The 14,717-nt window shown below is 40.3% G+C and overlaps 1 protein-coding gene across 1 annotated transcript; it reads right to left on the bottom strand.

Moving 5' to 3' along the window:
• Positions 1 to 2,785: 2,785 nt before the first annotated feature.
• map2k2a (mitogen-activated protein kinase kinase 2a) lies at positions 2,786 to 12,272 on the bottom strand. Its single transcript, XM_083559322.1, has 11 exons — positions 11,588 to 12,272; positions 10,694 to 10,904; positions 10,442 to 10,588; positions 9,993 to 10,070; positions 8,503 to 8,554; positions 5,638 to 5,762; positions 5,178 to 5,391; positions 4,971 to 5,035; positions 4,733 to 4,794; positions 4,603 to 4,648; positions 2,786 to 4,463 (listed from the first exon to the last, which is right to left on the bottom strand). Exons 1-11 carry the CDS (start codon positions 11,674 to 11,676, stop codon positions 4,353 to 4,355), a joined length of 1,200 nt encoding a protein of 399 aa, XP_083415448.1. The 5' UTR covers positions 11,677 to 12,272; the 3' UTR covers positions 2,786 to 4,352.
• Positions 12,273 to 14,717: the final 2,445 nt, after the last annotated feature.

Here is a 14,717-nt window from a genome sequence, read left to right as displayed (position 1 = left end):
GGGTTTCCAGGTTGATAAAGACCCTAGAGTTGGATAGCCTGGTTTGAACAAGTCCATTAGTGCAGAAGCAAAGCGAGATACATCAATAGTCAGGCACCACAAGGTCAGAAGGGTCACTTTTACGTTCATGGATGGACCTTATGTGGGCGCAATAATAATTAGCAATTTATCTAATGGAACAGTACAATGGACCATTTATCAGTTGATGCACATGTCTAGCAGTGTGGTGTCTGTAGACATTGCGTCCCAACAGACGGTTTGGCCCAATTAATGCCAAGGTGGAACCAGACATACTTCTGAAGCATTTGTCCAGTGATTTTTCCATACCATCAACTGAACCCCTTTCTTCAAGTTGCACAGAATTCAGTAAATAAGCTTAAAAGTCCAACTTATGCTTCCTGATCCTTAGATCTCCTCTGCTTTGAGCCACTTTACTTTCCCAATTGAGCAAAAAGATTTGGCACCCCTAGCGAGTTCACCTGTGCCTGTGAGTTTAGCTCCTTAGTGATGAAGCTTCAGCTGAGGATCAGACAGTCCAGGACACATTCCTGAATGCAACAGTCTCCACAACTCATGCATTTCTTCATGCACTTATGTGGAAACATTTAGACAAAAAGTGTACTTTCTTCAGCAACTCTCCATATAATCACAAAAACTTTTGAAAACAGTGAGGCAATTCCATTCATCACATTCTCACAAGAACTCAGTGTAGGATCTCCTGCTTGTGCTGCAGTCCATTAAGACCCTCCATACAAGCCAGTGTCATATGTAAACACGATATGGGTGTCTCAAACATACTGCTTTTTTTTTTGCTTTTTTCTAGAATTTAGTGTTTTGTGAATTCAGACTTTTCTGTTTGTATCCAGTGCACAACTTACTACATCTGAACAGTACCCATCATGTGCTCTTGTTCTACCATGGAGGAAAGATGAGGAGCTCCTTAGTCTATGCAGAGAACGACCTACTGGGTGGTGGATGTCATCATTAGGAGTTTTTCTTTCTAATGGACATTAAAAAAAGAAGATCCTAGTACCTGAGAATCAGTGTGACCCTTTGACCTTCTCCATGTTCTACCAAGGTAAAGTTATACTTCCTAAGATAGGTCCAGCCTTCATTTTATTTATTTATTTATTTATTTGACAGGGACAGTGTACATTAATTAACATTACTGTAAATGCACCAGAATTAGCCAAAAGGCTATTTTTCAACCGTTGTCCCTGGACAGATCTTAAAATTGTCAACCTAAAAACAAAGAATAACAGAGAACAATACAAATATATAAAAATAGTAAAACAGATATAATTCTTCAAATCTTATTGCTAAATACAATATACAAGTTTACTATAAAACAGCAGGTTGGGTTAAGGGAAAAACACCTATTCTTATTAATGCTGACATATCTGATGTACTAAGAACCAGTTTTTTAAATGCTTTTTAAACAAAGTGTATGTGGTGAGTCCTCTAATGTTCTGAGGTACAGAGTTCCACTCCTGAAAAGGCACTCTGACTAAATACACTTTTCCTCAGAGGAACAACACAGTCTCCTCGGACCGACCCTCGTGTTACTCTCTGTGTGGTATTTTTAATGTTTACAAACTGACTAAGTGGCGGAGATGACAGAACATGGAGGATTTTATATAACAGACAAAGGTTTGAATACTTAATGACATTTTCCCAACTTAAAAACGTATGCTTTCGTAAAATGGCACAGTAATGATATTGTAACGTTTTTTTGTTTTTTTTTTAATCCACAATTTTGATTGTCTGTTTGTAAAGTGACTCCAAAGATTTTAATGTTGTTTTATTTGCCTGTGACCAGGTTGTGAGACAGTAAGTGATGTGAGGCATAACCATGCTATACATGAACATTTTAGCTGCCTGAAGTGACAGGTTGGATCTTATAAACTGAAAATTTGCAATATTAAATTTGACTCGATTGCAGACCTTTTTTATCTGTGATTTAAAAGTAATTTAGAGTCAATTATAATACCTAAGTATTTGAATTCTAACACACTTTTTATTCTTTCCCCTGTCACATAAATATCTGCCTGATTATTTGCAATGTTTGATTTAGACCTACTGGGTGGTCGATGTCATCATTAGGAGTTTTTCTTTCTAATGGACATTACAAAAGACGATCCTGGTACTAGGATGGTACTAGGATCGTCTTTTGTAATGTCCATTAGAAAGAAAAACTCCTAATGATGACATCACCAATGACATTGTATGATATCCAGATTAATTTTTTCATAATTCTGAGTAACTACAATGTAGCTACAAAAGTAGTGGACAGAGATGATGTTGTGAAAATGCTTCTTTGAGTAGTAGAGATTTCGAGTGAACACATGGACATGCAGATATAAAATAAATGACACTTAATAAAACAGAAGGTTAAAGTTTTTGAAAGAGATTCTTTTTTTTTAAGATTTTTAATAAAATGATTCAAGATATTTTACATCAATCTTCTCGGGTCTTCAAAAGCCAGTCTGTCTTATTGAGCAACTCTCGTTTCCAACATGTTAGGCAGCAATTAACTGACTCAGGTGTGGTTTTTTTTGGTAGTTGGAACAGGACAAAAAAATGTAGTTTGGCAGTGACTCTCCCTTCATTACACAACACATCATCACATGCCCATTAATGAGTAATTGATACAAAGAAATTCCAACAAAACCAACTTATATTATATAATAACTATATTTATATATATATATATATATATATATATATATATATTACTTTTTATAACAAAGAATAAATATTGCGATTAAGTGTGTGGACGCGTTGATTCACAAATAAGATTTTATTCATGTATTAGAATTGTATTTAACAAATTTCATATGATAATAAAATGACTATTATTAATTTTTTTTTTTTTTTTTTTTTACACCAATCCAAAATAAAAAACTCACCAATTTTAAGACTATGAAACAGTACCAATGGCACTGTGTGTGTACACATACATATATATATATATATATATATATGTGTACACACACACACACACACGCACTTATTTTTATTAATTTTTTTTACACATGTGCGTCTGCATTCATTTGGTTGGAGGTGAATGCCAGGTCACAAAACAGGTCCACCATTGTATTCCTTTTAACCAAAATAACCCACAACTTAAAGAATTTTCTTTTGAGACAGAAACTGAATAAAATGAGAAAAATGCGAAACTTGTTTTATGCCCCATTGTGTGTGTTGGAAACTGAACATTGAAGAAGAAGAAGAAGAAGGCAAAGCCACACAGCCGAGCTCCAACATCAGCCATCTTCACATTCACCGTCCGTTGGCTCTATCCTGGTTTATCTATTGAGCAGAAATGCTTGGTTTTGTGTGTAGGTACCAATAAAAATTATTAAACCATTAAAAAAAAAGATTTCCCCAAAATCCCTAAAGGTGAAAAAAGTTACAGCATCAAACAGAACTTTTAGATGACAAATCTAAGCTTCAGATGCAGCTATCGGATTAACAATAATGTTTTCAGGAAGAACGTGCCGCCTTGTGAATCACGTGAAGTTCAAATCTCTGCAAACTTTCTTTAATATAAATGGAGATTTCAGTATTGGGGCATATGAACATATACACAGCTGCTTCTTGGAGATCCAAACATGTTCCTGTTCCATGAAAATTTGCATTTACACGACTTGGAGCGGAAAATTACCAGCTATTGAGGTCTGATCTCAACCCTATTAAATAAAGATGAACCCCAGGCCTCCTCACCTCAAATACATCAGTACCTGACTTTATGAACGCTCTTGTGGATGAATAAACATCTATAAATCTCCACAAGCACACTCCAAAATCTTGTGTAACATCTACCAAGAATGGAGAGGAGCATATTATAGGAGCAAATGTGGAATGGGATTTTTAAAAAGGAGAAGATACTAATCTTACAGTCACATATAGTGCATGTATGTCTGAAATGTTGTGTCAGATGCATGCCTAGAAACGTGCATGTACGAGTCATGGTTCAGCTTCATGAATTCAATCATGTTCACAAACATATCCAGCTCATAAAATGACCAGAAAATCATCATCATCATCATCATCATCATCATCTGCAGGAGCCCTCTTTGGTTTTTTTGGTTTAAAAAAAAAAAATTAAAAAAAATCAAGTAGAACAGAAAAAGGACCTTCGATATGCTGTGAATGTGAACAAACCTCTCATAAACCAGTACCTGCAAAAAAGCCCCGCCGCAACAACAGAGCGAGGAGTGAGGAGGAACGAGGAAACGCGAAAGGGCTGACCAGGTGCAGGGAAAGAGCATAGGGAAAAAAAAAAAAGAGCAGAGGGGAGAAAAGAAAAGAGCAGTGAGGATGACGAGGACTGTGCGTTAGCGTCGAGTTCAATCCGAGCTGCGAGTAGGAGTGCTCGGCTGATTCAGACCCATGGTTCGGCACAACCAACCAGCAAAGTCCACCTCGTCCACTTCTGCACGCTTGATAAACGTGTGGCCCTGTAACGACAAAACCAGAAGAAGCCTTGAGAAACTACTTATATTTTTAAATGCAATTCAACTCTTCTGATGGGATATTTAATCTGGTTATGGTGGTAATCAGAATATAATGATTAAAAATAAACCAGACAACAAGCACCATCAACATCTTCAGGTCAGCTCGGTCAGCGGGGTTCTTGATGAGGCTGTGGACCAAGAAAGAAAATCAAAATGCACCCAAAAACAATTAAAAAAAGGAGCGAATTCCGACCCAAAAAACGTGAACTCACCATTTTGTCACAAAGTCCTGGAAGTCTGAGGTAAATACACCAAGTGGCAGCTTGGGTGGGGGCTATGGAAAATGGAGGGATGGAAAGAAAGAGCAAAAGAAGGTGATATTGAGGAGCAGAACAAAATGGGGGAAAAAATGCATTAAAGAAAAAATTCACATACACACACACACACACACACACACACACACACACACACACACACACAAGGATTTGTACACTGGGCATTTTCTCTGACCTCGTTGACAATGTAGTCCAGTAGCTCAAATATAGCCATGACCGGCCTGCTGTCCATTCCATGTCCTTTGGGGAAAAGACATTTCACATGAGTCAACTAAATTGCCTTATAGCTCTCTATGTAGCTTTATATTAAGTGTCCCATGAACATTTCACATAATGAATCATTTAAGACCTAATACACTTCAGGACCGATATGAAGTCTTACCACTAATGGGGCGTCCCGGAGGTCTGGGTTTTGTTGACGTACTGTGTCCCTCCGTCCCTGGTCCATCTAGCACGGGTCGCCCAAAGACGGCCTCCAACTCCCTGGCGTCGGGCGGGGGGATGGGGTAGCGGCCGATGGCCAGCTCTACCAGGGACAGGCCCATGCTCCATACATCCGACTGCACTGAATAGTGAGTGCCCTGGAGCCTCTCCGGCTGTCAAGGCAGGAAAAAAGTAACATTACGAAGAGTCGAAACAGCGTAAAAAATGCAGGACTGGGCCGAGCTAGCAGTGACTGCCTCCGCACCACATACTGCGTTGCTGGGCATGGGCTTGGTTTCTGGCAAGGGCAGGGGGAAGAGAGAGAGAGAGAGAGAGAGAGAGAGAGAGAGAGAGAGAGAGAGAGAGAGAGAGAGAGAGAGAGAGAAGGAGAGAAGGAGAAAGAGAGAGGTCTGACTCACCGACATGTATGAGCGTGTTCCCACAAAGGAATTGGCCATGGAGTCGATGAGCTGGCCGCTCACGCCAAAGTCGCACAGCTTGATTTCACCGCGCGAGTTCACCAGGATGTTGGAGGGCTTCACGTCTGCAGGAGCCAAAGCACAACAGAGAGAGTGAATGTAGGTGAAATGGAAGGATGAAAAGGAATAAGGAGGAATAGGGCTGGCTAAGAGTGCCAAGGCTCAAATCCCACCACCTGGCCCTTTTCCTCCAGCTTCACTCCAGGCATCCTAGACTGTGCCAAGTATTCGACCAGAGAAACATCTCACAAGTAGCCCTGCATTAGCACGGCTGTATCGTTGACAAAAATGCGAGCTGCCTTTGATGGCAAACATGCATGGCGCCATTTTCACCTTTTTAATGTATGGGAAATAAATCACGTGACACACACACACACACACACATACGAAACCCTTTTTGCCTGGTCATCGATTCGAAGTTGAAATTAGGACCCCATTTGCGCATCGCTACACATAAGTAACAGGAGAACGATCTGAGAACGTCTCCAGACAGCAGTTTTTATCTGTACCGAGTTGCAGCCTGTTACCAGACCTACGCGAGACCCTCCTCCAGTTCAGCTTTCCGATGAGAGAGAAAAAAAAAGATTTGATGAACCAAGACGGAAAGAGAGGTGATGCAAAAATAAGAACAGAGGGGGTTGCAGGGCGCGGCTGCCATATAATCACCTCTGCAAAGCCATAATTACCAGCCAGGCTCCCAGACGGTTTTGCGCTCACTCTGCTGACTCTCAATGTCACAACAGCACAGCGACAGACTTGAGTGTCCCTCATGAGCATGTTCAGCTCTTAATCCGGCTCCTCCAAAACCCCTGGCAATGCCCCGGTCAGCCATTTTCAGTTCACTAGTTCATCTGGCAGTGGGCAAAACCTTAACCAATGGCAACTAGGGAGGAGCTTTCATATAGGAGATGGGATGTGGAGACATGGAGTCAAAAGATGTTAGGACAAACATCATAGCGCATATATGTTGTGTTTAAGCGGGCAAAGGAACTTCATCAACAGGAAATAATAAGATGCTAAGAGTTAAAAACCGAACTCTATTATGCAAGTGCAAGTTGGAAATCCAATGTCTTCTGAACCCACAACTTTCCAGTAAATACCCACCACATCTGCAGGAGTATTTGGACCCATGAGCCAAACATTGTGCCATTTGGCGCATATCAACAGTTCATGTTTACACCGATTCCATCCACACTAAAAACTGTGTGAAGAACATCAACCCGAAAAGGAGCTGTTACTCTGCGCACAACAACCGAACAGGATATTATATGCTGTAGAAACATCTGAAGCAATGTAGGACAATTATTTTGACTTATTGAGAACGAAGTGGTCCTGTGTTACGTTCTTTCCCGCTTCGGGTTCGGCGAGGTCAGGGTTTTGAGGTTGCTGACTTAATTCCCATTGGACTTTCACTCCGAGAAGGTCTTTATTATATGCCGATCATCACGTATCATCTGTTGCTTTTGAGTAGATACCTTGTATCTTTGGATGATGGTGACAAAAACACCATTGTGTTTGGTAAAACAATCAGACAGGAATCACGAGTTGGCGTCGCAAATGTACACTGAATGGACAAAAGCTCGTGGACACCTAACCATAAAATATGTGGTGTTTAACATCCCATTCCACATTTAGTTCTTAGTAACTTAAAGTTGCTGGGAAGATGTTCCACTAGATTTCGTGGAGATTTGCAGAGATTCATTCATCCACAAGGGTGTTAGTAAAGTCAGAAACTGATGAAGATGAGGTGAGGAGGTCTGGGGTGCAGTCAGCGTTCATGATGTTCAATAAGGTTGGGATCTTTCTTTTAACAGTTTAAGAATACAAGTGGAGAAACAACAAAAACAAAAAGCAGGTGTCCCAATACTTTCGCAAACATCATATATATCGTATATATCATCTTGTTCTTCGTTCGTGCATTTTTTCTTTCACACACCCTTTAAGTACGGTTCCTGCAAGGCAAGTTCTCACATGAACTTTGGTGCCAGGTGATCCTCCCAGACACCAAGAAAACATTTGACTGGATTTGTTTGCGTCCCTTAAGGAAATGACCTTTGAGATGCAGACAGTCCCATTGCATTATTCTGTCCAGAGCTTTTTTTTTTAGTTCGGTTTCTTCATTCTTCATGATGACATGCATCTCAGAAATCCAAGTTTGGTGAGCAGTTCATCGCTGACACCATCCTTCCTCGCGGAAATATATATTGCATATACGATTCCTCCCTGAACTGTTACCAACAGGTTGGCGGTACATCACTATAAGCAGATGTCTTTGGATGGTCCATGAATATATGCTTTACATGGGTTGGAACACTGACAGCACCCCAGACCTCCTCACCTCACCTACATCACTACCTGACTTTACTCACACCCTCGTGGATAAAAGAATCTCCTCGAAATCCAGAGGAACATCTTTCCAGAAGAGTGGAAGTTATTATATGAGGAATGGGATGTTTCCATGTAGTGTGAATATTCAGCCTGGTGTGGATTTTCTGCAAACAGAACTGTAGTTACTATACGCCGAAATCTTTCGCTAGCTTACAAATCGCCACGGCGATCGCAGGTTTAGATAAAATATAAAGGTTTTTAATTTTAAACGCTACCACAGATGATATCGTTTCTGTGTAACATGTATGACATGTCGGGTCAAATGATCGACTCGCAGCAGGGAAAAGATTAGATTAAGTCTGGATGATGTATATCAATACGCTCATTTCCTGCCCGAGCAAAATCGAGTATCGACTTGCACATGTACACGCATGCAGAGTCAAAAAGCATTTCTGTGGAATGTGCCTCCAAAAATACCTCGGTGCATGATTTGGTGCTTTTCTCGCAGATAGGCAAGTCCTCGAAGAACCTGTGGAACAGATAAAGAGAACGTTTCATTCAGAAATACACGGTAAGATCAAAAATATTGGGACACCTGACTTTGCCAGCGATGTCTAATTCTATGTTGCATGCAATTGTTCCTTCACTTGAACTAGGAGACCCAAACCTGTTCCAGCGTGGCACAAAACTAGCTCCATGAAGATCTGCTTGACATCGATTAAAGTGGAAGATATTCTACTATTGAGTTCTGAACTTAACCCTTTTAAACACGATGATTGTGAAAACTGACTGCACTCCAGGCCTCCTCACTTCTTCACCTACATCACTACTATTTGCACTATTCGAATTCCCTTGTGGCTCCACGAAATCTAGTGGAACATCTCCCCAAAAGAGTAGAGATTATTATAAAAGCAAATAGGGACTACATTTGGAATAGGATGTCCAAAAAAAGCAGCACATACCAATCGTATAATCAAACTGTGTATATCACTGGACATTAACAAGCTAAAAGATAGTGTTCATATATAGGGGTTATGCTGCATTATTACATGTTCTTAAATGCCATAATCTTGTAACCTTTCACTTCTGCACATTCCTCTTCAATGCCATCGCCTTAGAACCGTTTCTGTACTTCTTAATGATGTCCACACGTCTCTGCACTGTTATAGCCTTTATATTTATTCTCTGTCTGTCTGTCTGTCTGTCTGTCTGTCTGTCTGTCGGTCTGTCGGTCTGTCGGTCCGTCCGTCCGTCCGTCCGTCCGTCCGTCTGTCCGTCGTCTATCTATCTGTCTGTCTGTCAAGTTGTCCATCATCTGTCTGTCCATCCATCTATCCGTCTGTCTGTCTGTCTGTCTGTCTGTCTGTCTAGTGGACCAATTAAAATCAGGCCACATCTAAGAATTTCAAATGTGAATGTATTTCTAATAAACACCCACAGAAATCCCTTCATCTCAAAATTCCAGCTCTGAAGCAAAAATGGAAAAATGTTCATGACAGGGTTTCTGCAGGTTTCTCCAAATCAAATTTAAGCTCTTTTTAAGACCACAAACAATGACATCAAAAACACACACAAATAAAAACATTGTTTTTCAACTGGCCTTAACCGAGCTTATCCGAAAGAGATTACCACCAATATCAGAATGCTGATTGGCTGTTGCATGTTGGTCTCGTTTGTAGTCGTAATACAGAGAATTAAATTCGGAATATCGATAGAAAAAAAGTACAACACCAATGAAACAAACAAACAAACAAACCAATTGCTGCAAAAGCATTTCAAAGGGCATCAGAGGTGCGGTACAATGTCTTCGATCTGTTGAAAATTATTTAAGCGCCAGAACATGGAATTTAAGACTTTGAAGTCTTGAAATTTTAATTCTTTCAATTGCAGAAACCCTTTGATGTGTGTGTGATGTCTGTACTAGATAAAAAAAAAAGCAACAACAACAAAAAAAGAGCAATACTCACCGCAATACTAACTTTACCCAGGATTTCCTCTGGAATTCGTCTAGCTTCTTTTAGTACCTGATCCAGCGAACCTCCATCCTGAAAAAGACCAACAATTATATTCTCTTCAACAGCTACCCAGGAAACGTTCTATCCCTCCTTACTGCAAAGCTGCAAATCAGGAAAGAATTCACAGTAATGAATCTCTCCAAGACAAACATACACTATATGGGCAAAAGCTTGTAGACACCTAAATATAAGATTGGAATGTGCATATTCTTGGGCAGATGTTCCACTAGATTTTGTGGAGATTTTGTGGAGATTCGTTCAGCCACAAGGGTGTTAATTAGGTCCGTTACTGATGTAGACAAGGTGAGGAGGATCATGTTCACATGACAAATCAGGTGTCCCAGTATTTTTGCTCATACAGTGCACATCTAAGACATTCACATTCATTCAACTCTTCTCACCATATGCTCCATACAGATGCTGATCTCTCCATCACTGTAAAACGCTCCATAGAAGCCCACTATGTAGGGCGAGTTGCACTCGTGCAGCACCTGCAGCTCGCGGATAATCTGGTTCCTGATGGCTGGTTTGATTTCCAAATGTATAAGCTGCAGCAAAATGGAGAACAAAGCTGAGTTGCATCATCCAGCTTGCAGAAGGAACACACACACTGAACACACACACTGAACACACACACAGAACACATACTTTACCTTTCTGGCCATGACCAGCCTGGAGGGTTTGTGGCGCACTTTGTGGACGACTCCTCCGTTCCCGGCACCAAGCTCACAGATGGGCTCGAAGTCGTCGTCTTTCAGCTCACCCACCTGAGCCTTCTGGGTGAGGAAGGCTTCCAAACGCTTCCTCTGCTGCTCATCCAGGTCCAGCTCCCCGAGCTTCTTCTGCAAGGCTTCCAAATTGGCTCTGAGCAAACAAAAATACATGAGGTTCATAGAATAATCTGTAAAAAAGTATTTGAAGAAATTATTTTGATACCAATTGGAAATATATTTGTGTGAAATCCTGGATCTTCATGAACTTGACTATCCAAACTGAGATCACACACACACGGGAGAAGGAAAGATCATGTGAAGCATAGTCCATCATTTCATTCAGTACATTCTGGTCATACACTGGAGCAGATACAATACAAGGATGAAATTATTAGGCCTCTTCCAACCAGAGGTGGATCTTCTCTTTTTTCTTTGCCACTTTTTTTTTGAGGCACATCATCTTATCAGATGTATTTGGATGGTCCATGAAGATATGGGTTGGATTGGAAGACCTTAAACTGACTGCTCCTCACCGACATCAGTACCTGATGACTTTTAACACAGTTATTGGCTGAAATCTCCATAAGCACCATCAGCATGATTACGACTACCCCAACTCAGATCATACAGAGGAGAAGGAAGAATTGTGTGGAGCACAGCCCATGAAGATAGCATGGACACTGAAAATGGAAAACCGCTCATCTTCATAAACATGGCCTGATGTATGAGAGCATGAAATCTGGAAAACCTTGAGCAGAACCAAATCAGAAGGAGTTCCTCAAAGATCTGAGGATATAACAGTGGTGATATCTGATGTGTGGATGATGTACTCACTCTGAAGCAGCATCAGCGTTGGTGGACTGCTGTCCTTCTCCTGTAGGTGTAATGTTCAGAGGGACTGGTCTGGGTTTCTTCGGGGCCATGTCTGATTACTATTGTATTACTCTTTCAAAAACTGCAGATATTTTAATTTCACAAAAACGAGACAACCTTTTATGGACCAGCTGAGCAGACGGTTTAGATGTTGGTGTCTGACATGCCTCACTGTCACAGTCGAGCAGGTGGAAGGATGACAAGAAGACGGGAGGTGAAGAAGGTGTCCCACACACAGGAAAGCATTGGACAGCAAAACAAACAACAAAAAAAAAGGTCTAGTGTACAAGCTGGAACGAGGTGTGAGACCAAGTCATGGCTGTGATCTTCTCCGAAGTTCTCTCAGTTGAGACAGAAGGCTGTGACTCGGCACGGCCCAAACTCCTTCTAGGAACCGTCTTCGGGTAGATGACAGCTTTTAGGCCTTCAACACATCTGATCCCTGGGGTTTATTTCTCCACAAATGAGTGCGGCATTAAATGATCCCAAGGTGTGTCCTCCTGAAGAAGATCCTTGTGCTCAAAAATCCGTCAAAACCCTTTTTTTTTTTTTTTTTTTTTTTTTTTAAATGTGCAGAAGAAGAAAAAATCCTGTACAGGAAGCCGCTCTCGAACCAGGAGGAAGCGTTGAAAATCTCGCGAGAATCGAAGTATCGCGATAAGACCGGTCACACAAGGATAGGCTGATATACCGTGCAAATATGGCGATTACATGTGATTTTCTCTTCTCACGTGTCTTCTCGGTGTGGATCTCTGGTTTACACACATAACTGAAAAAATATCAGGTCTTTAATAATAATAATAATAATAATAATAATAATAATAATAATAATAAAGTCGCTTCCAGCTTTCAGTTAATTGTTTGATCAGGTAATTAAATCATTTCAATGGGAGTTGAACTTGTAATTGAAACCATTTCATGCACAACCTTCTCAGATGATCACACTGTTATGGACACAATTATAATCACCTTTTCCACCCATATGTGGATCCTCCTCCTGTTACCATTCATTTTGGAGGCACACGGTTGTATAAGAATGTATTTGGAGGGTCCACGAAGATCTCCTGCTATAGAGCTCTATAATCTACATCTTCGCAGAAGAGTGGAGGTTATAATATCAGCAGACGTTTATCTCATTTATACACGAGGGTATGGTTTAAGGGCCCGACAGAGGCAGATTAATGGTGGTGAGATTTGAACTCACAACCTTCTGATAAGAAGTCCAACATCTTAACCATGAAGCTACAACCTCCATTTTCCCTTGAACTAGCTCAGTGGTTGGACTTTTGATCGGAAGGTCATGAGTTCAAACCCGAGCACCAGCAAACTGCCACCGCTTGATCAAGGCTCTTAACTGCTCAGTCGTAAAAACATGTAAATGTATATTTTAAGTTGCTTTGGATAATAATGTCCGCCAAATACCATAATATGTAACTAGGAGACACAAACCTGGTCCAGCATGACAGTAGAAGATCTTAATCTGACCTCAACCCTACTGAACAGGATGTATGTGAACACTGACTGCACCCCAGGCCTCCTCACATCACCTACATCACTACCTGACTTCACTCACACGCTTACAGCTGAATAAATCTCACACAAACCTCCATAAGCAAACTTTAAAATCTAGTGGAAGTGATTAGAACAGCAAATTTGGAACGGGATACTCAAAGAAGCCCGTCTTATGGTCAGGTGTCCACAAACCTTTGCCCGTATACAGTAGTGTACCAGCTTCAGTAGGACATATAAAATGATGAGCTTTTCTTGTGAGAGCCACGTAGAATTGTTGTAGAGTTTCAATAATAACTGATTTATGCTGGTTGAGGAGGTACGAGTGGATCCAGAGCTTTTCCTGGGAACATTGGACATGAAGCAGGAAGACATTCTGGGCACTGATGGGCATCATATAGTGTGTCTTCCTTTCACTAATATTGGCACCCTGAGTAAATGTAAGCAGAGAGGGCTGTGAAAAAATTGTCTAATGTTTACATTTTTTTTTAATTAAAAAAAAATATCCCTGTGAAACAGGAAGTCATAATTTACTAGTTTCCTGTTCCTAGTCACCCAAGTGCACATAGAAATGTATATAAATGTGATCCTACTTCTAAATATATTTGACTCTTATGAACGTTTTTGATGTGATTTTCTTGTAAACAAATGATTGAAGAAATACAAAACTTCCTTCTCTCATATTCACCAAGGGTGCCAATATTATCAGAAGCCACTGTAACACACAAACACAGTTCAAGTTATTTAGAGTAACCACGCCACCTACTGGCATGTATCTGAGAGGAACCCAGAGAGAATCCTGCATGAACCTTCAGTAGGGAACAGAACAAACCTGGACTCAAAACCTGACAATGGTTTAAAAAAAAAAAAAAAAAAAGGAAAAAAAAAAGAAACAATTTTTTTAAAATCATTTTAATTAATTGCACACAAATGACAGTATGATGTCCTTGAACTTTTTACACGTCTTTCCATTCAAACAGGGACCGTCCGAGTACTCGATTCCACAGCCAAATTCACTCTCGTGGACACGACAGAATTCCACCGATTTATTTATCGCTTATGAAAATAGGGGGGGAAAAAAACCCAAAAAAAACCCCACCAGAACACTTACAATTTATCCAAGACCACCCACTGGAGCAAACTTGAAAACTGCTAAAATATTATTTATTTTTTTTATTGGCTTTTAATAACATGTAAAAAGACACAGGGGAAAAAAAAACAAAAAAGAAAAACAATTACAAGAATTTGCAAGCCACTGCTCATGCTATCTTAAGCACTGTCATGAAAAAGAAAAAAAAAATAAAGGACGTCACCAGTCAAGATTGAACCTTCAATTCCCCAAATTAACCACTTTAGGTCAAAAAGTTTTTTTGCTTCTCGAATGAAAACAATGAACCTGTCCTGAACCTGGACAATTGGTGGAAGACCGTATGTGGACTCGCAAATCAAAATCCCGTAAAAAGTCACGGTTTTAAGACGTTTTCCTCGGACAGATGGAATACAGCGCTGAAGTTGGAAATCCAGGTGATTTAAAGAAGCAGAAAAAAAAACAAAAAACAAGAAAAAAAAAAATCACTCTGAG

The sequence above is a fragment of the Silurus aristotelis genome, assembly GCF_946808225.1.
Source record: "Silurus aristotelis genome assembly, chromosome: 13".
Lineage (NCBI taxonomy): Eukaryota > Metazoa > Chordata > Actinopteri > Siluriformes > Siluridae > Silurus > Silurus aristotelis.
This window is presented reverse-complemented; position numbering and strand designations above follow the sequence as displayed.